General features: G+C 43.0%; 1 protein-coding gene across 1 annotated transcript in view; it reads left to right on the forward strand.

Annotated features, from left to right (window-relative positions):
* LOC138784621 (cadherin-18-like) overlaps positions 1-24728 on the forward strand; it is a 295998-nt gene that overhangs the window by 121916 nt on the left and 149354 nt on the right. The window contains exon 3 of the mRNA XM_069960244.1: positions 21140-21259. Within this exon, the coding sequence (XP_069816345.1) occupies positions 21140-21259 (120 nt within the window). The remainder of the gene's footprint in view (positions 1-21139; positions 21260-24728) is intronic.

The raw sequence follows: 24728 nt of genomic DNA on the forward strand, positions 1-24728 counted from the left end.
CACAATTAGGCCTTAAAGAAATCGAAAATTTTAATTTTCCAATAATATATATGTTTAGATTAAAGTTTCTCCTTTCCAAAAGGAACAAGAGAGAATCTGCACCCCACAATTTGTAACACAGGTTCTCTTGAGTACAACGGTACCCCATATGTGGGCGTAAACCACTGTATGGGCACACAGCGGGGCTCAGAAGGGAGGGAGCGCCAATTAGCATTTTCAGTGCAGATTTTGCTGAAGAAGTTTCTGAGCGCCAGGTGCGTTTGCAGCGCCCATGTAGTGCCCGTAGAAGAGAACCCCCCCAAAAGTCACCCCATTTTGGAAAGTACACCCCTCAAAGAATTCATCTTGGGGTGTGGTGACCATTTTGACTCCACAGGTATTAGAGGAAAGTATTTAAAATTAGACAGTAAAAATGAAAAACTCGAATTTTTCCAATAATATGTTCGTTTAGTTTAAAATTTCTCAATTTCACAAGGAACATGAGAGAATCCGCACCCCAAAATTTGTAACGCAGGTTCTCCTGAGTACAACGGTACCCCATATGGGGGCATAAACCACTGTATGGGCACACAGGAGGGCTCAGAAGGAAGGGAGCGCCAATTAGCATTTTCAGTTCAGATTTTGCTGAAGAAGTTTCTGAGCCCCAGGTGCGTTTGCAGAGCCCCTGTAGTGTCCGCAGAAGAGAACCCCCCCATAAGTCACCCCATTTTGGAAAGTGCACCCCTCAAAGAATTCATCTTGGGGTGTGGTGACCATTTTGACCCCACAGGTATTAGAGGAAAGTATTCAAAATAAGACAGTAAAATTGAAAAACTTGAATTTTTCCAATAATATGTTTGTTTAGTTTGAAATTTCTCAATTTCACGAGGAACAGGAGAGAAGCTGCATGCCAAAATCTGTAACGCAGGTTCCCCTGAGTAGAACGGTACCCCATATGTGGGCATAAACCACTGTATGGGCACCCAGCCGGGCTCAGAAGGGAAGGAGCGCCAATTAGCATTTTCAGTGCAGATTTTTCCGAAGAAGTTTCTGAGCGCCAGGTGCGTTTGCAGTGCCCCTGTAGTGTCAGCAGAATAGAACCCCCCCAAAAGTCACCCCATTTAGGAAAGTACACCGTTCAAAGAATTCATCTTGGGGTGCAGTGAGCGGTTTGACCCCACAGGTATTAGAGGAAAGTATTCAAAATAAGACAGTAAAAATGAAAAACTCGAATTTTTCCAATATATGTTCGTTTAGTTTAAAATTTCTCAATTTCACGAGGAATGGGAGAAAAAATGTACCCCAAAATCTGTAACGCAGGTTCTCCTGAGTACAACGGTACCCCATATGTGGGCATAAACCACTGTATGGGCACACAGGAGGGCTCAGAAGAAAGGGAGCGCCAATTTGCTGGAGCAAAACCGCAGCTAGTAATGGTTATTAGAATAGCGCAGTTACTAAAATACAAAAAAAAAAAATGAGATTACAGGTAATGTGGGGTGGTTACGGATAATCTGTGGTGGTTACGGGCAACCTGCGGTGGTTACGGGCAACGAGGGGTGGTAACGGGCAACGTGGGGTGGTAACGGGCAACCTGGGGTGGTTACGGATAAACTGAAGTGCTTATAGGTAATCTGGGATGGGAACCTGTAACGTGCGGTGGTCGGGGGCAACATGCGGTGGTCGGGGGCAACGTGCGGTGGTCGGGGGCAACGTGCGGTGGTCGGGGGCAACGTGCGGTGGTCAGAGGCAACGTGCGGTGGTCAGAGGCAACGTGTGGTGGTCAGAGGCAATCTGGGGGGAATTACATGTGATTAGGGGCAACCTGGGGGGGTTACAGACAATCTGCGGTGGTTACGGGCAACATGGGGTGGTTACAGACAATCTGGGGTGGTTACGGATAAACGAAAGTGCTTATAGGTAATCAGGGGTGGGTACATGTAATTTTGGGTGGTTACGGCAATCTGGAGGGGGTCACTGGCAACGTGTGTGAGTTAGAGGCAACGTGCAGTGGTTAGAGGCAACGTGCGGTGGTTACGTGCAATATGCGGGGTTACGGGCAATCGGGGCTGATTACGGACCATCTGGAGGGGCTCACTGGCAATTTGGGGTGGTTACAGGCAACGTGCGGTGGTTATGGGCAACGTGCGGTGGTTATGGGCAACATGCGGTGGTTATAGGCAACATGCGGTGGTTATAGGCAACATGCGGTGGTTATAGGCAATGTCCGGTGGTTATAGGCAACGTGCAGTGGTTAGTGGCGACGTGCGGTGGTTAGTGGCAACGTGCAGTGGTTATGGGCAACGTGCGGTGGTTAGTGGCAACGTGCGGTGGTTATGGGCAGCGTGCGGTGGTTATGGGCAGCGTGCGGTGGTTATGGGCAACGTGCAGTGGTTAGTGGCAACGTGCGGTGGTTAGTGGCAACGTGCGGTGGTTATGGGCAACATGCGGTGGTTATAGGCAACATGCGGTGGTTATAGGCAACATGCGGTGGTTATAGGCAATGTCCGGTGGTTATAGGCAACGTGCGGTGGTTAGTGGCAACGTGCGGTGGTTAGTGGCAACGTGCGGTGGTTATGGGCAACATGCGGTGGTTATGGGCAACATGCGGTGGTTATAGGCAACATGCGGTGGTTATAGGCAATGTCCGGTGGTTATAGGCAACGTGCGGTGGTTAGTGGCAACGTGCGGTGGTTAGTGGCAACGTGCGGTGGTTATAGGCAACGTGCGGTGGTTAGTGGCAACGTGCGGTGGTTAGTGGCAACGTGCGGTGGTTATGGGCAGCGTGCGGTGGTTATGGGCAACGTGCGGTGGTTATAGGCAACGTGCGGTGATTACGGGCAATCTGGGGCGGATATGGGCAACCTGCGGTGGTTACGGGTAATTTGGGGGGGCTAGGGGTAATCTGGGAGTAAACTGCAATTATTACTATAATAAAAAGTGTGTGTTTTATTTTTTTGTATGTTTTTCACTTTTTGTACTTTATACATTAATTTTCACTGTATTACTATGATTACTGTGATATTTTCTATCACAGTAATCATAGTTCAGTGACAGAGACCAAATTGGTCTCTGTCACTTTAAATTTTCAGAGCTAACTGATTCTGGAGCGCATGCGCACTTCAGAATCAGCCTGGACGTCGAGGAGGACGGAGCTCCGTGGATCAGGTAACGTATGTGCGGAAGGGGGGGTGACTGGGGGACGGGGGTGACTGGGGGGGTGGGGGGCGACTTGGGGGGGGGCACGGTGACACTTTTTATCCCCTGTCACCAATGATTTATGGTGACAGGGGATAAAAAGTGCTGATCAGCACTGGGAACAGGCGATCGGCGGTATATAGTATATACCGCCGATCGCCTGCTCCGGGACCACACGGGGGGGTCCCCGATCACTGCCCCATGCTCTCCGCTACCTCCGGTGGCGGAGAGCATGGGGCTTTGATCACTTATTCATTTCCATCCCTGCGAACAAACATCGTTTGTTAGCAGGGATGGGGGCGGCCATCTTGGATCTGATGGCCGCCCGGGGAGGGTGATCGGGGGGCTGATCTGGGGTCTGAGGGGACATTTTTCATCTCCCCCCACCGTGGATTCACGGTGGGGGGAGATGAAAACTATCGGCGGCGCCGGTAATGCCCGGTACCGGCGGATCGCCGCTAAAGAGGTAGTAGCGGCGATCCGCCGGTATCGGAGGACGAGGGGAGGGGGCCGGGGGACACAGACTGAGTGGCGGTGGGGGGAGGCAGCGTTCTGCAGCCTCCCCCCGCCGCCCGATCGGCGGGGGACACTGAATCTCCCCATAGACGCTGCGGTCGCATTGACCGCGGCGTTTATGGGGTTAACTGCCCGGGGGGGAGCGCGGCTCCCCTCCGGGCAGTGGCAGCAGGAGGATGCTGTGTGACACAGCCTCCTCCTGCTGCCCGATCTCACCCAGGGACAGAGGGGGGAGGCAGGGAAAGCATGACGTCCAGGGACGTCATGATGCATTCTGCCACTGCTTTTCATGACGTCCCTGGACGTCATATTGGGGGAAGGGGTTAAATCTCAAAATCGTTCGCCTTTTCTCTATTTTTGACGTTGTGTGAACATAGCCTTACCATGCTTATAGAGCTTTTATCCTTTGGTCTATGGGGCTGTGTGAGGTGTCATTTTTTGCGCCATGATCTGTACTTTCTATCGGTATCTTGATTGCGCATATGCGACTTTATTACAAATTTTCTGGGTTTGATGCAACCAAAAATGCACAATTTTGCTCTTCGGAATTTTTTGTCGCTTACGCCATTTACCGTGCGAGATTAGGAATGTAATAATTTAATAGTTCAGGCGATTATGCGCGTGGCGATACCAAATATGTTTGTTTATTATTTATTTATTTTTATTTATAAAATGGGGAAAGGGGGGTGATTTAAACTTTTATTAGGGGAGGGGATTATTTATTAATTAAAAAAAAAAAACATTTATTTACTTTTTTACACACATACTAGAAGTCCCCCTGGTGAGGTAGTATGACTGCTCTGATCTCTCATAGAAATCTATGCAGTATAGATATACTGCATAGATCCATGAGAAAGGCACTCTATTGCTTTTGGCTGCTGCAGCCGAAAGCAATAGAGTGCCGAGCTGGGATCAGCGCCATTGCGGCCCAGACCCCGGGCCGGGACCAGATGCTGGGATTGCTACTCCGCGACCACATCATAGGAGGGTGCAATCCCCGCCACTTGACACCAGGGAAGTGGCAAAGGAGCATTTTAAATGCAGCTGTCAGCTTTGACAGCTGCATTTAAAATGTTAATTAACGTGCACGGCGATCGGACCGTGCCTGCTAAAAGCCGCGGTCTCGGGTTGCAAATAACACCGGGGACCGCGGTGGTTCAGAGCGTGGTCGCCGCACGGCCCCTCTGAACTGCTTCACCCGCATGAGGATGTACAATTACGCCCTCATGCGGGAAGAAGTTAAAAATCTATGGTATTCTTACCCTATGAGATAACACCTCCTTTACCCTTCCACAACTAGAGAATACTTGAGGAATTGTTCACATAGATGGACATTTGTTTATATTCTTTCGAATTACCTATCAATAATCCAATAATGGCAAGCTCCTATATATTAATAACCAAAACACCAGTACGTGTCTGAGGTCATTACTCTGCTTAATTTAAACTGTTCACATGAAAAAATGCAAGCTAATCTTCACTATTCCTGTCCACAATTTACTTCCCAAATAGTCAGTGGATTGACAGTCATTACTACCTCAAGGGTATTTAACTTCCTACACTCATACCACCTACTAGCCCTATCCCCATTGCTAACTGATTAAAGTCAATATAACCCTCCTTACTTTTGAGCATAGACTACCAATGGTCTATTGTTTTTTTGTTTATGACTGTTTCTTTATTTTCAGTTTCAATTATTTTGTCCAACTATACATGACAAAGCCGGGGTCAGGAAAGCCAGTAAATGCAAGGAAACAATACAGGGATACTTAGCATGTAAGGACCTAGTCTAATAGCCAGTGAAGGGTTAATTGACTGGGGAGGTTATATAGAAGGCCAGTAGTCTAATCTAGAAGGTGATTGGACCAGACCCCTGATCCTCACAATCAACACATGTGCTTAAACATAAAGGACTGGCAAGGAGACCACAGGACAGCCACAGTATTCAAAACTCCTGATGGGTGCGTCTCGGAGACTTGGAGAACACTCCTGCAGTACAATTACGGTGTGGTTGCCATATTAATCCTGAATACCTGGGGTAACGCTCCAGCAGAAGGGGAGGATGTCGCTGGAGTGCTGTCAGGTAAGTATCTTACACTTGTCCTGCAAAATACAAGGCCTCTTAGAGCCACACATAAAAAATACAAGAAGTTACAACTGATGGAAAGTTTTTCACCCTTTTTCAATGCTAAAACGGTTCTGTCACTAAGGTTAGGCACCTACGAGATTTTCTTAAGACATAGATTTAAAATTTACAAAAAAGTGGCATTTTTTGGAAGGGTTTTTCCAATTTTAATGTGACTGGTAAAAGGGTCATAAAATTATGTTTTACTATGCTGCCGGGGCTGCGGAGGACATTTCAATGACATATACTTACCTGTCCCATTTAGCTGCTGCTGTTGGGTGCCAGGCTCCATTCCCGCATGAAATGGAAGCTCAGTATAGACTCTATACTGGCTATGCTGAGCTTCTATTTTCAGTGGGAATAGAACGTCACCGGATGTTTTGAATTTGCTTAGAGCAGTGCAGATTGGGTGGCCCAGAACCAGCAGCATTGGCGGAATTTCACGAAGGTCTATTGGCTATGAAAAGTGATCATTTGTCAAAAAGGCTAATGCTATACAAATTTCTGCCTCTGTAGCCATAGTAATTCTGGACCAATATTTTTCACAAAAATTAAATAAATAAACTTGCTTGAGAAGAATTTCAGAATGTTGTTCTTTATTTTTAGATGTATGCTCTCTTTTATCCTATGTAATGCCTCAGGCTATTTATGCAGTCTTAAATGTATATGTAGGTTACCAAAAGTTTTTGCTTCTTTTCTTGTTTTACTATGCTTTTGAGATCTTTCATACCCTGAAGAATTTCGATTTTTGCCTCTGTACTAATAACTGTTTTATGACTACTTTTTTGAGTTACTGCCACAATTATATTGAATATTCAAGATGATGTCTCATCAGTGCTTTAGAATGCCGAAACCTATTTCTCCTCTGAGTATTTGCCTCCTTAACACATCATAAGATTCTACTGGCTATAAATGCTACAAACTAGCATTCATGTTATTGCCAAGTCTCTGATCAACGAATAGAGATGAACAAATTTTATACAGTTCAGTTGATGAAGCGACAATTTTAGGTTTTGCATGACTTTCCACCTAAATCATATTAATTGCAAAACATGTTTGAATCTCAAAAAATTATTATATTGATGTTTGGTTGCGTACAAAAAAAAAAAAATCACAAATATAAAAATGTTGAACGTACTTCAGAGAAATCATCCAAAGCTTGGAAGACTGTACAGAAAAAAGGATGGACCGTGCTGGTATTGAAGCAGGCTCAGCCGGACGAATTCAAAACTCCATAAAATATGGAAAAAAGTCTAAATCATATTACAAAAATGAAAGTTTGTTATTATTGATTGGAACAAATATTGGATTTTCCACTGACAGTGCTCACTTTGGCAATAGCTATCACTGTCGTATCAATTTGGAACTGAGCAAAATTAGAATAATTTTATATTTAACCATCAAGCAGATGATCTGCAAAATAACTATGGAGCTTGCAATAGATCTCTTAGTAGGTTATTGAAAAGCACTTTTTTAAAGTATAACTATCATTTATTATTTATTTATTTTTTGCAGAAATCAATAGTACAAGATATTTTAAGAAACTGTAATGTTTTATTAGGCAAAAAAGCCTCTTTCTATACTCAAAAAGCAGACCCCCCCCTTCTTATCTGCTTATAATCAGGCAAAGGTGTATTCATTACAGAGCAGCAAAGTTAAGATGGATTTGCTAAGGCCATTATATCTATGAAGGAGGGAAGGGTTGAGGGGGATATGTGAGCAGGAAGAGGAGTCAAGAAGCTGCACAGTTTGTAGACTGTCTGGGCACATAAAGTACACGTTTTAATGTAATAATTTCTTTGTCTAGTTAACTCTCTAAGGATAATAATAATAAAAATAATAATATTTATTTGTATAGCGCCAACAGATTCCACGGCGCTTATTTAAATATATAAATACAATACAGGTTATATTTATATTAAATTATACAATGAATAAATTAAAATTTAGAATTGGAGACCTGCTCTCGAGAGCGTACAGACTAGGTTGACTGGGGGTGACACGAGAAGCAACAAGGGCTTTATTTGTCGATGTTCCAGTCATTGGAATCTCAAAGTGCCTATAGGTGATTGGGCGAGCCAGTCACCCGCCATTGTCTCTTTTCCATAAATTGTGTATGTGAACCCAGCCTAACACACATTTTAAGTTATCTTAAGTCATGAAAAAAGACATGGACCGATATATCTATATCTACCATATCTATATGCAGCCAATTCAGCACATACAGTGTTTGAAGTGTAACTGCACTTGCACAGGCCCAGCCAGTGAATGTGATTGATGAATTTCTTTGCAGTGTTCTTTAGTATCGTGATATGGTACAAACCGTTTTAAATAAAACTTTTCATTAAAACTTTCAAGAGATAAGGTGTTAGGCACAGTATACATGGCCTTTATATTTTGGGCACAAAAGCCATTAAAGATGGAATTTGCAAATTTTAACAACCTTTGGGGATTTTGGAGTTTTGGTTCTAAAAATCTTCTATATGTCATAGCATTTTTTGACCTCCGTTTAAAATTATGTCCGTCATTTTGAATCTAAAATAATGGACGTCCTTAAGCAGCCTGGCCTTCCCTTAGTGCAATGACTCTTGTATGTACATTATTCTAGTTTGGGTTACTAACTGGACTTTGGGTGTGGCTTAATTGAATTTAATAGTAAAAATGGAGAAAGTGGAAACAGTGGAAACTGTGGAAAAAGAAAAACTGTGTGTGAACAACTAATAAAAAATGTTCGCTGTTTGCAAAAGACGTCCAAAAATAATGATCATGTTCATTATTTTGATGTTGGCTGTAAAAAAAACCCGGTTTTTCAATACAGTGTGTGCATTGAAAGTCCGTCTACCCATTGAATTCAATGCATTGCCATTGCAGTCAGTTAATATGCGGCAAAAACTGACGTTATTTTAAATATCAAAATCGGACGCCTTTTCTAAATTTTTGACGTTGTATAAACATAGCCATATGATGACTATAAAGGACAAAAAAAAAACTTGGGCACCTAATCTCAACTGACCAGCAGCTGAGGTTACTTCATAGAGGAAGAGGAACGGCTGCTATCAGCAGCCGGCTCCTCACTGTTAACAACAGGCCGCAGAAATTGTACTGCCATTTGTCATTAACCCCTAAGTATTAAAAAAAAGACAGGATTTCTTTTTTTTTTATATTATATATAAAAATATTGTTTTATTATATATATATATATATATATATATATATATATATATATAAAATATTGTGTATGTGTGTATATATATATATATATATATATATATATATATATATCCAAACAGCTGTTTGCAGAACGGCACTGTGCGGCTCAAAGGCTCAGGTAGGGTGCACAGCCTCGCGGTCCCAGACCCAGGTCCCGAAGGTAATCTGACAAGATATAGGAAAAGGCGGCACTCCAATTTTAGTGAATAAAAGTGGTTTAGTTTATTCACCCAGCATGCAACATTTCAATCTTCCCAATGAGATCTTTGCTTGACAAATAAACTAAACCACTTTTATTCACTAAAATTGGAGTGCCGCCTTTTCCTTTATCTTGTTATATATATATATATATATATATATATATATATATAGAGAGAGAGAGAGAGAGAGAGAGAGAGAGAGAGAGATTAAACAATAGAATAAAAAGATGAAAAAATTGCTTTTCTAGCAGCAGTTTAGATGAATCTAGCCTGCTCAAAGATGCGAATAGTGCAGGGGATGAAGAGTGTGGCCATACCTTTATTTAGAAGGAGGTGGGTAGACCAGTGCATAGGACCTCCCCAAGTGCACTAAACAACATAATTTACATAATGAGAAAAATTGACATTTATTATTAAAGGGGTTGTCCAGCCTAAGTTACTAATGTATGCTACAGCTGGGACTGCAGGAGACAAAACAGTGATATATATTCACCTTTGCCACTCCAGGGCAAATCCCCGCCCACTGTCATTCACTCCCCACTGCTATCGTCTTCTTAACAACTTCAGGTTGCTTGCTGTCAGGAAGCGACCACTTAGCATAAACAGCACTGCCCTTATCCTCTGCTTTTTTAGAATCTATCAGCAGGTTACATCCACGTAATCTGCTACTAGAACTCCTTTAAACATAGTCCTTCACAGTTATCATATACAGTATCTGCACAAATAACATTGACTATGTGAATGTAGTTAACTTTTTTAAAGAAAACAGTTATTAATCCTTGATATTACAAAAACACAGCACACAAACAGCACAAAAGGTATAATAGAATACTTCAGTATTTTGAATTAGTTTTTAAACTATAAGGCTATGTTCACACAATGTATCTTTTCATACAAATTCGTCCGTTGTTGCAATCGGCAACAATGGCCGTGCATTTTTCGAAAAGATACGTTGCTTAGTCCTCTATGGAATCCCAGCCGGAGTGTATACACATAGTATACGTTGTGGCTGGGATCCCTAGCGGCGCCGCAAACAACTTACATGTCAGTTTTCTGCGGCCGCTATTCATTGAATAGCGCCCTCAGAAAAACATGTCAGTGCACACTATGGAGCGAGCGGCTCCGGGGCAGGCTCAATGGTGTGCTGTGGGGAGTTCTGATGCGGGCGCGCATGGATGTGCCTGCATCAGAACTCTGTGGCTGCAAAGATCATGCGACTGGTACTGCAGTACCGGGCGGATGATCTTTTTCAGAGACTGGCCGTTCCGTGACCCGTCCGTGTCATGGAACGGCCGGTCTCTTACAATGTGTGAACAAAGGTGACCAAATATCATATGTGTGAGTGTGTATATATGAAAGCTATAAACTACTAAAATAAAAAGAATAACAAGGGTTGACTGGTGGAGTGCATAGTGTAAATTTAAAAGTGGAAACATCTAACACATCTATCAAGAGATGTGAAAATTAATTGCAATGTTTTATATTTTAAACCTATCACCCACTTTTTTATGGACATATATCACAGAATACAGCTCTTATCATTCTTTTTAAATTACTGTACCACTCCTGGGTATTGATCTTTGGAAAGAAAAAAGGTGGTATACACTACCGTTCAAAAGTTTGGGGTCACCCTTCTTCACCACCACACTTCTTCACCACCACCACCACCAGTCACACTTCTTCACCACCATACATTGTGAAATGAATTTATCCGTCCACAACACTTTTTTCCAGTCTTCCTCTGTCCAATGTCTGTGTTCTTTTGCCCATCTTAATCTTTTTCTTTTATTGGCCAGTCTCAGATGTGGCTTTTTCTTTGCCATTCTGCCCAGAAGCCTAAAATCCCGCAGCCGCCTCTTCACTGTAGATGTTGACACTGGTGTTTTGCGGGTACTATTTAATGAAGATGCCAGTTGGAGACCTGTGAGGCGTCTGTTTCTCAAACTAGAGACTCTAATGTGGCTATCATCTTGCTTAGTTGTGCAACGCGGCCCCCCACTTTTTTTTCTACTCTGGTTAGAGCCTGTTTGTGCTGTCCTCTGAAGGGAGTAGTACACACCGTTGTAGGAAATCTTCAATTTCTTAGCAATTTCTCACATGGAATAGTCTTTATTTCTAAGAACAAGAATAGACTGTCAAGTTTCAGATGAAAGTTCTCTTTTTCTGGCCATTTTGTGCGTTTAATTGTCCCCACAAATGTAATGCTCCAGAAACTCAATCTGCTCAAAGGAAGGTCATGTTTTTCACACCAATAAATAGTAAAAACATTTAAAAACCACATTATAACTATTTTTCCCTTATACAAACTTATATATAAACGCTCTAGCATCAATGGCAGCCCTGCATGTATTATCCAAAACATTAGTGTATTATCCAACACACTAATTGTACTTTGCAATAATAGGCTAAATTTGTTTATAAAGTACACTGGAAAAGCAGGAAAAATTGAAATTGATTTTTTTTTTCTTTTGCCGTTTGCCCTGGGGTAAAACAGTCTTGTTATATATATTTCTCAAGTTGTTACGATTACAACGATATGTAACATGTATTAATTTTATTTTTTTGATGGCTTTTAAAAAATTTAAACCATTGTTAACAAATATATGTTCCTAAAAATCGCTCTATTTCCATGCCTATAGCACTTTTATGCTTTCGTCTATGGGGCTGTGTGAGGAGTAATTTTTTGTGCCATGATGTGTACTTTCTATTGGTACCTTGACTGCACATTGCACATTGCAACTTTTTGATCGCTTTTTATTACAGTTTTTCTGTATTTGATGCAACAAAAGATGCGCAATTTAGCTGTCAGAAGGGACAAACACAACCAGACAGTGGGCCCTGAACTGAACCCGCCCACTGTCACCTGCCTACTTGCCTCTGTCGACCCTAGGCGGTTGCGGACAAGCCAGGTCAAACCACACAGACAACGCAGTACAAAGGCAGGAACACAAGGATAGTCAAAAAGTCAGGCGGAGGTCAGAACACGAGTAAATCAGGCAGAAGGAATCAGGACGGGGTTCGCAGGAATAGGATGGGGGGAGCTGGGATCAGATGAACTAATAGCCAGCGATAAACTACTGGCAATGCTTAGACTTTATACTGGACCAGGAGCCCGGACCAAAGGCTAATTGGCCCGGCCATCTGAGTCCAGTCTTACTGCAGCTGGTGCACTGCAGGCTGAGTGGCCGGGTGACCTGTCACTCAGCCTGAGTGCAAGACACAGCAGCTGCATGCCGGCCGGCCGGCTGACAGTCACGTGAGACCACGGCGTCCCCGGTTGCTAGGGACGCCGTCGGGTCTCCGTGACGTCACTCGGCTCCGGCATGTGGCGCGACGGCGCGCTCCCGAGCCGAGCTAGACTGAGACGCCGCTGGAGCCAGGTAAGGTAAGTTCCTGACATTACCCCCCCCCCTTAAGAGGGGCCTCAGGACCCTTATCCACTGGACCGGGCTTAGACGGGTTCTGAGTATGGTATCGTCGGAGCAGCTGAGGAGCGTGCACATCCTTAAGTGCCACCCATGTATGCTCCTCTGGTCCGAAGCCCTTCCAGTGGACCAAGTACTGTAACGATCCCTGTACCCAACGGGAATCCAGAATTCTCTACCTCATACTCCAACTCACCCTGAATGACAAGTGGGGCAGGAGGAAGTGATGGGAACACCGGTGGCACATATTTCTTTAACAGAGCTTTGTGAAACACAGAATGAATTCTTAAAGATGTAGGCAGTTTAAGTCTGAAAGTAACAGGATTAATGATTTCCAGAATGGTATATGGCCCGATGTATTTGGGTGCTAGTTTCCCGGACTGTACCCTTAGTTTAAGATTCTTGGTAGAGAGCCAGACTTTATCACCCACTACATATTGGTGGCCAGATATGCGTCTTTTGTTAGCATACTTTTGGTAAGATCCTTGGGCTTTAACCAAGCTCTGATGAGCTTGGGCCCAAACTGTGCACAGTTTCGAAAAAATAGCCTCAGCAGAGGGGTTTACAGACTTAGCGGAGTGAACGGATGAGTATCTGGGGTAAAACCATAATTACAAAAAAATGGCGACATTTTGATAGAACGTTGCTCATGGTTATTGATAGCAAATTCGGCGAGGGAAATGAAATCACACCATTTGTCTTGAGTATCTGACACAAAACACCTTAGAAATTGTTCCAGTGACTGGTTGACCCTCTCAGTCTGTCCATTGGTCTGGGGATGAAAGGCAGAAGAGAAGGATAACGAGGTACCCAATTTACCACAAAATTCTCTCCAAAACCTAGCAACAAACTGGACCCCTCTGTCGGAAACAATGTTCTCCGGTACCCCATGCAAGCGCAGAACATGATTGACAAACAGCGTGGCTAGTAAGCGAGCACTTGGGAGTTTATGTAGTGGGATGAGGTGGCACATTTTAGAGAAACGGTCCACCACCACCCAAATGACCGTCTTACCCCTAGACACCGGTAAATCTGTAATGAAATCCATGGATAAATGCGTCCATGGTCTCGTAGGAACTGGCAGGGGATGTAATAGACTCTCCGGTGGTCTACGGGGAACCTTAGACCTAGCATAGATTTCACAGGCCTCAACAAATGATTTAACATCACGAGCCCAGGTTGGCCACCAAAGGTGACGCGAGAGTAAGTACATGGTACCTGCCACCCCCGGATGCCCTGCCAACACAGAACTATGGATCTCCTCCAACACTCGGAGACGAAGATTCGGCGGCACAAAGAGGAGAGATTCAGGTGTGTTATGGGGGGCTAGGTCTTGTGACTGCGCGATTAGTGTCACCAGGTCTGGTTGCAGGACAGACACCACCACCCCGGGCGGTAAAATCGTATCGACCTGATTTTCGAACTGTCTTCGGGATCAAAACTGCGGGAGAGGGCGTCAGCTTTGATGTTGCGAGAACCAGGTCGATAGGTGATCTCAAAGTTGAATCTAGGAAAGAATAAGGCCCACCGGGCCTGACGTGGAGAAAGACGCTTGGCAGTATCGAGATATACTAAGTTTTTGTGGTCAGTTAATACAGTAACCTTATGCTTGGCACCTTCTAAGAAGTGCCTCCACTCATCAAATGCCATCTTAATGGCTAGTAACTCCCGATTACCAATATCATAGTTGCGTTCTGCTTGCGAGAATTTCCTCGAGAAGTACGCAACTGGCCGGAGGTTGGTAAGGGTGTTTGATCCCTGTGACAAAACTGCTCCCACCCCTATCTCGGATGTGTCCACTTCAACAATGAATGGGCGCTCGAAATCTGGCTGAATCAACACTGGAGCCTCTGAGAAACAGTGCCGAAGTGTGTCGAAGGCCTTGATAGCCTCTGTGGACCAATGTGCCAGATCCGCCCCCTTTTTGGTGAAATCTGTAAGAGGTTTGGCTATGATAGAAAAACCCTTGATGAATTTTCTATAATAATTAGCAAAACCTAAAAAGCTTTGTAAGGCCTTCAGGTTGCAAGGTCGCTCCGAATTCTCAATGGCTGCTACTTTGATGGGATCCATACTAAACGAATCAGGGGTAATATTATAACCCAGAAACGAGACCTTTTGAATACCGAACTGGCACTTTGACAACTTGGCACAAAGATTATTATGTTTCAGAAGCTCCATTACCATACGAACATGCTGCAAATGAGTCGACCAGTCTGAGGAAAAAAACAGAATATCATCAAGATATACAACAAGGAAACGACCAAGGTGTTCCCAAAAAATGTCGTTAACAAAGTGTTGGAAGACCGCTGGGGCATTACACAACCCAAAGGGCATGACGAGATACTCGAAGTGACCCTCTGGGATGTTAAATGCGGTCTTCCATTCATCACCTACCCTGATGCGAATTAAATTATATGCCCCCCTCAGGTCGATTTTCGAAAACCATTTAGCACCCACAATCTGATTGAACAAATCGGGGATTAGAGGCAGCGGATGTTGACTTTTAACAGTGATTTTATTTAGTTCCCGATAGTCAATACAGGGCCGGAGACCCCCATCTTTTTTACCCACAAAAAAGAACCCTGCCCCCATGGGGGAAGAGGAGGGACGGATATGACCCTTACGTAGACTATCTTTAACGTATTCCCGCATAGCTTCCCTCTCAGGGCATGACAAGTTAAAAATGCGACCTCGCGGGTATTTGACACCAGGAACTAAATCTATGGCGCAGTCATACAGTCTGTGGGGTGGCAACACCTCTACCGCTTTCTCATCAAAGACATCAGCATAGTCTGACAAAAATTCCGGAATTTCTCCTTCCTCAGGAGAGCATCCTGAGAGAGACACAGCAATACAATGAGAATCACATCCAGGCCCCCACCGGACCAGTTCCCTGCTTGACCAATCAAAAACTGGATTATGTGTCTCCAACCATGATAACCCCAGAATTACATCCGATGACAAATTATGCATAAGAAGAAAATCAAGACTTTCAACATGGACCGACCCCACCTTAACTTCCAGGCACGGGGTTACATATCGTACGTCCCCCTGGGCAAAGGGAGCAGAGTCTGCTCCAGTGACATTAAGAGGACGCTGGAGCAGCAGGGGACATACCTCTAAACCAGAAAGAACACAGGATTAATAAAATTTGCGGAGGATCCAGAATCAATCTGGGCGTACCCATTGATACTTTTACCTCCCACAGCCAGAGAAATAGGTAACAGTAGCTTATTTTTGGAGGGTACCTGTGTGCCTGAGAGACCCCCTCGATAATCTCTCAGGCGCTGGAGTTTTCCGGCGGTGACCTCAGCCTAGAAGGACATTGTCGGATCTGGTGTCCAGTCTTCCCGCAGTAGAAACACAGATTATTCTGTATGCGATGGGCTCTTCGAGTTTTAGCATCAGTAGTATCTACCTGCATGGGTTCTTCAGGTGCGGACAAGACAGGAAGGGAAGGCTTGGGGTTAGGGTCCACTCTAATAGCTAAAGTCATGCTCTCTTCTAAGGAGTCAGAAGGGGGGTATGCCACCAACATATCCTTCAGTCGGTCACTAAGGCCTGCCCAAAACTGAAACCGGAGGGCCGAGTCGTTCCACGTGGAGAGACCACTCCACTGCCTGAACTCTGAGCAGTATTCCTCCACTGGATGTCGACCCTGTCTCAACCCAGTCAACTGACGCTCAGCATTGACTGCACTGTCTGGGTCATCATAAAGTAACCCCAAGGCTGAAAAAAATTGGTCAGAAGTCTGCAGGTCAGGGGAGTCAGAGGGCAGGGAGAATGCCCACTCTTGCGGTGGCCCTTGGAGGAGGGATACAATGATGCCGACCTTCTGAGACTCGTCTCCTGAAGAGCGGGGGCGCAATCTAAAAAATAACTTGCACCCCTCCCTGAATGCACGGAACCTGCTCCTGTCCCCCGAGAACTTATCTGGGAGCTGAACGGGTGGCTCAGGAGGTGCTGGGGAAGTCACCGTGAGTTGTCGGGGTGTCGTCTTTTGGTCTTGGACCCTTACAGCAAGCTCCTGAACCATAGTGTTGAGCCGCTGCATTTGGTCCACGATATTAGACATGGCCGTCCGATTGTCCATGAGGGAACGGCTGTAAAATTAGGGCTGGCTATTCTTTCAGAAGGGACAAACACAACCAGACAGTGGGCCCTGAACTGAACCCGCCCACAGTCACCAGCCTACTTGCCTCTGTTGACCCTAGGCGGTTGCGGACAACCACGGAGACGTTCCCTACGCTGCGTACGTGACACACTGAATAGTACAGACAGACAAACACAATAAGGAGTAACGGAACAAGCCAGGTCAAACCACACGGACAACGCAGTACAAAGGCAGGAACACAAGGATAGTCAAAAAGTCAGGCGGAGGTCAGAACACGAGTAAATCAGGCAGAAGGAATCAGGACGGGGTTCGCAGGAATAGGATGGGGGGAGCTGGGATCAGATGAACTAATAGCCAGCGATAAACTACTGGCAATGCTTAGACTTTATACTGGACCAGGAGCCCGGACCAAAGGCTAATTGGCCCGGCCATCTGAGTCCAGTCTTACTGCAGCTGGTGCACTGCAGGCTGAGTGGCCGGGCGACCTGTCACTCAGCCTGAGCGCAAGACACAGCAGCTGCGTGTCGGCCGGCCGGCTGACAGTCACGTGAGACCACAGCATCCCCGGTTGCTAGGGACGCCGTCGGGTCTCCGTGACGTTACTCGGCTCCGGCGGGCAGAGTGACGGCGTGCTCCCGAGCCGACCGCCGGAGCCGAACTAGACTGAGACGCCGCTGGAGCCAGGTAAGGTAAGTTCCTGACATTAGCACTTTGGGATTTTTTTGCGCCCACGCCGTGTACCCTGCGAGATTGGGAATGTGATAAATTAATATTTTGGGTGATTACGCACGCGGCAATACCAAGCATGTTTGTTTGTTTGTTTATTTATTTATTTTCATGTATAACATGGGAAAAGGTGGGTGATTCAAACTTTTATTAGGGGAGGGGGCTTTTTATTAAAAAAAACACTTTTTTTTTTTTTTTTAACTTTACACCTTATACTAGAAGCCCTCCCTGGGGTTAGGGTTATTCCCCCTGGGGGACTTCTAGTATATGCACAATGATCTCTCATTGAGATCTATGCAGAGGTGATCAAGCGGGACGCGAAACGCGCGTTGGGGGTAACTACACACAGCATTATAGGTAAAATGGCAGCTTTTATCTTTTGATCCTCATCATGTATATGCGATTATTGTTGCACGGGCACTTTAGGATCTGAAGGGAGTATGGAGGTTAAAAGCACTTTGTAGGGGCAGTGCAATTGACACTTGTGTCGCTATGCTATTTCACCCACTGTGGGTTTATGTTTGGATTGTGCTACATGTACTTGTCCTCTAATACAATCATGTTGCTGTGATTTTCCATCCTGTGTGAAGGATTATTTTTATTCTGTTCTGCATATATATATTTTTTAAATTAATTATTTAATAAAGATTTTGAGATTTCTGAGATTAAATTGGTATATAGCCCATTTTTTTTGTAGGATTTATATGTGTATAGCCTGGGCAGGCTGGTGGTAGTATAGGATCATATATATGCCATGTTATAGCATAGCATAGATCAGTGTTATCGGCAATCTATACATAGAGCCTGCCTGAGAGCAGACTCTATTTATAGATCACCGATCTGACTGGACGGAGGTAAGTGACTTACGCCCACCCGTCAGCACAAGCGATCGGGACCCCCGCAGCATCCCGATCACTTAGTGACAGAAGCTTGTTCTGTCGCTGAGTATCTTAATCGCCTTGATCTATGTAGATTGCTGTGTTTAAGGGGTTAATGAGATGCAGCTGTGGGATTGCAACTGCCTTTCATTACCTCCGGCCTCGGACACACTGATGTGTGCGGGACCGCTCTCACTGCAGCAGTCTCGCATATATCAGTAAGCCCCTCAGTCACAAGATATGTGCAATAGGAACGTATATATAGATAGATATAGATACATATGTATTACTGACAAAAAGGGGTTAATATATAGTTATGGCATTCATTTTTTTGTTAGTTTTTATGGCATCAAAACAAATAATACATTTTCCAAAATATACATTTAGACCTTTAGGTCTTGAGAACTAAGGAAGCACAATGTCATATCTTCTTACAAAACAATTCATCAAATGAAATAATAGTATATCATTCTTTAAAAAAAAAAGTAATCTTGCTGGGAACACTGACAGCTATATTCAGTACACTTTAAGCCTGTCTTCTATTACTATGATAATCCAAAAGGTCTAATAATCCTACACCTGGCAGTGCACCTGTAAAATGTGAAAACCATTTTTATTTTTGAGCAGAGCCAACCCCATCTGTGAATTTAGCTTTATTGCAATATCATACACAACCTAAGAACAGGTGTGGTGTTGTGTTTGCAAGAAAGGAGCTATGTTCTTATTTCTATTACTAGATATACTTTTATATCCACATAGTTTTTTTGTTTTGTTTTTTTAACTTTTATAATTTCTTTATTTTTTTTTTTCCACTGCATACGCTAAAGTAAAAAAAAAATAATATACCACTCCTATGTTATTTCCACATAGATGCTCAAATAATCTTTGGAGAATCTGTGTATGTTTGTACAGTTGTGCCCAAAAGTTTACATACCACAGTTTTTAATACCTTGAATTGTCCCCCCCCCCCCCCCCCCCCCCGCTAACATCAATTACAGCTTGAAGTCTTTTGTGGTGGTTGTGGATGAGGCTCTTTATTTTGTTAGATGGTTTATCTACCCATTCTTCCTAGCAAAAAGCCTCTAGGTCCTGTCAATTCCTGGGCTGTCTTGCATGAACTGCGCGCTTGAGATCTCTCCAGAGTGGCTTAATGCTATTTAGGGGAGGAGACTGAGATGGCTACTCCAGAACGTTCACTTTGTTCTGGTATCCAAAGAATTGATAATGCCAGTCAGCAGTGCACAAACTGGGTTAACAAATGGAAAATCAGGGGCTCCATAAAAACCAAACCACTGTCAGGTAGACCCACAAAAATTTCAGCTACATCTGCCAGAAAAATAGTTCAGAATGCAAAGAAAAACCCACAAATACTGTCAGCTAAAATACAGGACTCCTTAAAAATTAGCAGTGTGGCTGTTTCAAGATGCTTAATAGGGAGGCACTTGAAGAAAAATGGGCTGCATGGTTGAGTCGCAAGAAGAAATCCATTACTGTGCAAATGCCACAAAGTATCTCACCTACAATGCGCAGAACAGAGACATGCCTTAAAACTTTTGGAACAAGGTCATTTGGAGTGATGAGACCAAAATCAAACTTTTTGGCCACAACCATATACACTACATATGGAGAGGTGTCAACAAAACCTAAGGTATAATAAAAGGAACACCATTCCTATTGTAAAGCACGGGGATGGATTGCTGATGTTTTGGAGATGTGTGAGCAACAAAGACCCAGGAAACTTGGTCAAAGTTGAAGGAAAGATGAATGCAGCACATTATCAGCAAATACTAGACACAAATTTGGACTCAACCTGGAAGCTGCGCATGGGGCGTACTGGGACATTCCAACATGATAACGATCCAAAACACAAGGCCAAGTTGACCTGTCATTGGCTACAGCAGAACAAAGTGAAGGTTCTGGAGTGGCCACCTGAGTCTCCTGACCTCAATATCACTGAGCCTCTCTGGGGAGATCTTAAGCGTGCAGTTCATGCAAGACAGCCAAGGAATTTACAGGAACTGGAGTTCTTTTTGCCAGGAAGAATGGGCAGCTTTACCATATAAGAAAATAAAGAACCTCATCCACAACTACCCCAAAAGACTTCAAGCTTCATTGATGTTAGAGGGGGCAATACACAGTATTAAGAACTGAAGTATGTAAACTTTAAATAAGGGTAATTTGGATGTTTGTGGTTGTCATTATGATTTAAAAATAAAAAATATAGTAGTTTAGGAATAAATGGCTTCACTCAACCACTGACCATGAGTGGAAAAAAAGTTTTTGTGTTATATTTCATATTATGTGAAAAAAGGATAAGAAAGCAAAAATTTTGTTGGAGTATGTAAACTTTTGAGCACAATTATATAATACAGCACTCCTTTCCTGTTTATTTCTACAGCATCTGTGTCTCCCTGTTCAGAAGGAGAAGTGTGATGGAAAAAGTTTCCTATTCCCATCTATGATATAAATTGTTCAGTCAGTATTATTCAAGACATTGAGTTCTACCCCAACTGTTAGGTTGTTTAACATATACTTTTTTTTTTTTTTGTAAATAAACTTTTACTGCATTACTATTTACACTAACTAGTTACACTTCACTAACTAAAGTGATGTGAGTCATAAATGTTTAAGAATATAATATGAGCTTTCAGATAAAAAGCAACAATTTAGCATTGACATTTGATATAGAGTGGAAAATGAAATGACAGAACTGAAGTTTTATAGTTCAAACTATGTATGTAACAGCTTTTCTCTTTGACATGTAGGTACTTCTGTTATTCAGGTGACAGCTACAGATGGCGATGACCCTACATATGGAAACAGTGCTAGAGTTGTTTACAGCATACTTCAAGGACAGCCATATTTTTCTGTCGATCCGAAAACAGGTAGGCATGCAAACTGTACAAATGTGCATTTCACTATTAATGTGTTACACATATTGTTGTGATGTCCATTAAATTGATATGTATTTCTTTATTGAACCAATAGCTTATGTGAGAATCTGTTGACTCTTTTAATCCAGTCACTGTAATAATGAGCGAATACTGTTCAGTCGAATAGATATTCGATCGAATAGTGAGATATTCGAATATTCGATATGCGTACGAATATCCCGCGAATATTTGATAAATATTCGATAAGCGTTCAAATCCCCCAGCTTCCAGTTTTACTATCCAAATGGTCAAATAGATGTTTTTCACTAATGGAATACTTGTTCCCATAGACTTCAATGGGATCATATATTCGAATATTCGCAGGATATTCGTACGAAATTCGAATATTCGAATATCTCACTATTTGCTCATCACTAAGTCACTGTTAATTCTTGAATGGCAAGATATAATTCTGACACATGGTAATATTGCAGTGACCTAAGCAGAAGTGTTCCAAGGAATAATACATTCCCACCACTGTACCAAGTCGCAGTTTTTCTTCTCACTGTTTAGTATGGATTATATCTATGGACTATATCATCTTTTGTTAGTTTCTCTGAAGACAGGGCTGTTATTGCCTTAACCAGTTTCATCATAGAGAGCAAGCATGCTCAGTGGGTTTATTTGCAATTGGATGCTGGATTGTTTAGCCTTTATATCAGATGTTCTAACAACTGTGAATGGTTTGTATGCCAAGCCAATTACTGTATATACAATGCATTAGGCAATTATTTCATACATAAGTGTATGGGCTGAAACTACAACCCAAACCATAGAGTTCTATGTCTACCCTGTATGTATGTCCACCATATATGCATTCACCTGCAGGTACAGAGTAATGTGAAGGATATATATTGCTCATTCAGTTCACTGTATTTAACTATAAGGGCCCATTAGGAACTCTGGTAGTTAAATACATAGGTGCAGAAGCAGACTACCTTTTGATTAACCTATCATATACTGCATTGTGTAAGTGACACAAAGTTCACTTAAATGCTGCAACAGAAAAAAGGAGGGTTGGGGGTGAAGTGGTGGAGGATCATGCCAGCAGAGTTGTTGCAGAGGCACTGGCAGCTCTGAGACACTGTGTCTGTCAGGAAGGATGGGTGGCAGTGTCCCCTGCCACATTAGCCCCATAGCAGCTGCGTTGTCTGCCTCCATGGTAGAGAGACAGCATTCATTGAAAGCATGGTCAGTGGGTCTGTGGACAAACAAACAAATGCCTACAAAGCAATAACCTTTGTGTGTAAATGATATTTATCTTTTTTTTTATTTTTTTTATTTAGTACTTTATTTACATTAGTTTTGATACAAAAAAAAGAGAAACAACATACATAAAAAATGAGCATAAAGAGTAGGAACACCAAAATAAAGCAAATTATACAGTTCATGTCAGTAACATTGCGATACCTATCTGCCAAGGACACCAATCACATTGCCCACCTAAGATACATAGCTAAGTTCGCTACTCCCAGCTCCATCTCGCCACTCACTTACCCACCCACCCACCCAGCGGAAAAGGGAGATTGTAGAGAAGAACAAAGGAAAAAAGATAAGAAGAGGAAAAAAAAAACAAAACGAAAAGGAATCCTCTAAAGTACTATCCTTATTGGATCTTTCTGCTTTCCCACTTCCCCCATAACTTACAGAAACGAACTACCGATCTACAGGATTGTTTCTTAGCAAGAGATTTTTCATAATTATACACTCTGTCCACAAGGTGTTCCCATTCCCTGAGGGTCGGAGCGGAAGAGCACATCCAACAACGGGAAATAAGAACCCTCGCCATAGCAGTGAGTTTATTAATAATTCTACCATCTGCTACTTCCAAGGGGTATGCTCCCATTAAAATTGAAAAGGTATCCTGTTCTATCATCATACCCATTGATTTTTCCATATATCCAATTACCCCCCTCCAAAAGACCTGCACAGATGAACATTCCCAAATCAAATGAAAAAAAGTCTGCATGCTCTTGCTGACATTTTGGGCACCTTGAGTCCTCCCTACGCTGGATCAGAGCCAACCTTTCCGGAGACAAATTAACTCTATACAGAATTTTAAACAAAATCAGACGGTGGGAAGCGCCAAGGGAATTAAATTTAAAATTTTGCTTCATCACTCCCCATTGAAGGTCACTAATATCCCCTATCCTCAGAGCCCACTTTTCCCTCAACTTACAAAGATAAGGGTTGCCCCTCTCCCGAACCAGACATCTATATATACCGCACATTACCTTCTTCCCCTTTGGGAGATTCCTCAAATACTCAAAAAAAGAGTGAGACTCTATGTGCCAACTACACCCACCACCAGAACTGTGAAAAGCATCCCATAATTGTAAATACCAAAAATATTGTGAGTCAACTAAATTATAGTGCTTTTTACAATCCTCAAAAGAGATTAAAGAACCAAAGTTCACTTAAATGCTGCAACAGAAAAAGGGAGGGTTGGGGGTGAAGTGGTGGAGGATCATGCCAGCAGAGTTGTTGCAGAGGCACTGGCAGCTCTGAGACACTTTGTCTGTCAGGAAGGATGGGTGGCAGTGTCCCCTGCCACATTGGCCCCATAGCAGCTGCGTTGTCTGCCTCCATGGTAGAGAGACAGCATTCTTTGAAAGCATGGTCAGTGGGTCTGTGGACAAACAAACAAATGCCTACAAAGCAATAAGCTTTGTGTGTAAATGATATTTATCTTTAGTAATACACCTATTTTAATATAAATATTGAGCATAATATACACTGGATTAACATGTTTAACCCTTTCAGGACCAAGCCCAAAATGACCCAGTGTACCGCGTAAATTTTCATTTTTGTGTTTTTGTTTTTTCCTCCTCCGCTTCTAAGAGCTCTAGCACTTTCATTTTTCTATCTACAGGGCCATGTCAGGGCTTGTTTTTTACAGGAGTAGTTGTACTTTGTAATGGCATATTTTATTCTACCATAACAAGTATTATGGAACCCCCAAATTATTATTTATGAAGATATAAATTGGTGAAATCATAAAAAAGAATACAAAATGGCAACGTTTTGGGAGTTCCTGTGTCTATGTAATGCACTATATGGTAAAATCGACATGATATCATTATTCTATAGGTCAGTCCGAACACAACCATATGCAGGTTTGCCTAGATTTTCTAATGTTATATATATTTTTATGAAATCCTGTTTTTTTGCAATTGATTATAAATAAAATGGTCCTATTGTGACGCATGTAACGGTTTTATTTTTTCACCTATGGGGCTGTATGCAGTGTCATTTTTTCAACCATTCTTTTTACACATTTTAAGTCCCCTTGGGGGATTTTTACATACATTTATTACATTAGACACACTAATCATTGCTATGGCATAGGCATAGCATTGATCAGTGTGATAGGCGCTCTGCTGATTAAGCCTGCCTGCGGCATGACTGCAGGCGTTCCGAT

This window comes from Dendropsophus ebraccatus, chromosome 2 (assembly GCF_027789765.1).
Source record: "Dendropsophus ebraccatus isolate aDenEbr1 chromosome 2, aDenEbr1.pat, whole genome shotgun sequence".
In the NCBI taxonomy this organism is placed as follows: Eukaryota; Metazoa; Chordata; class Amphibia; order Anura; family Hylidae; genus Dendropsophus; species Dendropsophus ebraccatus.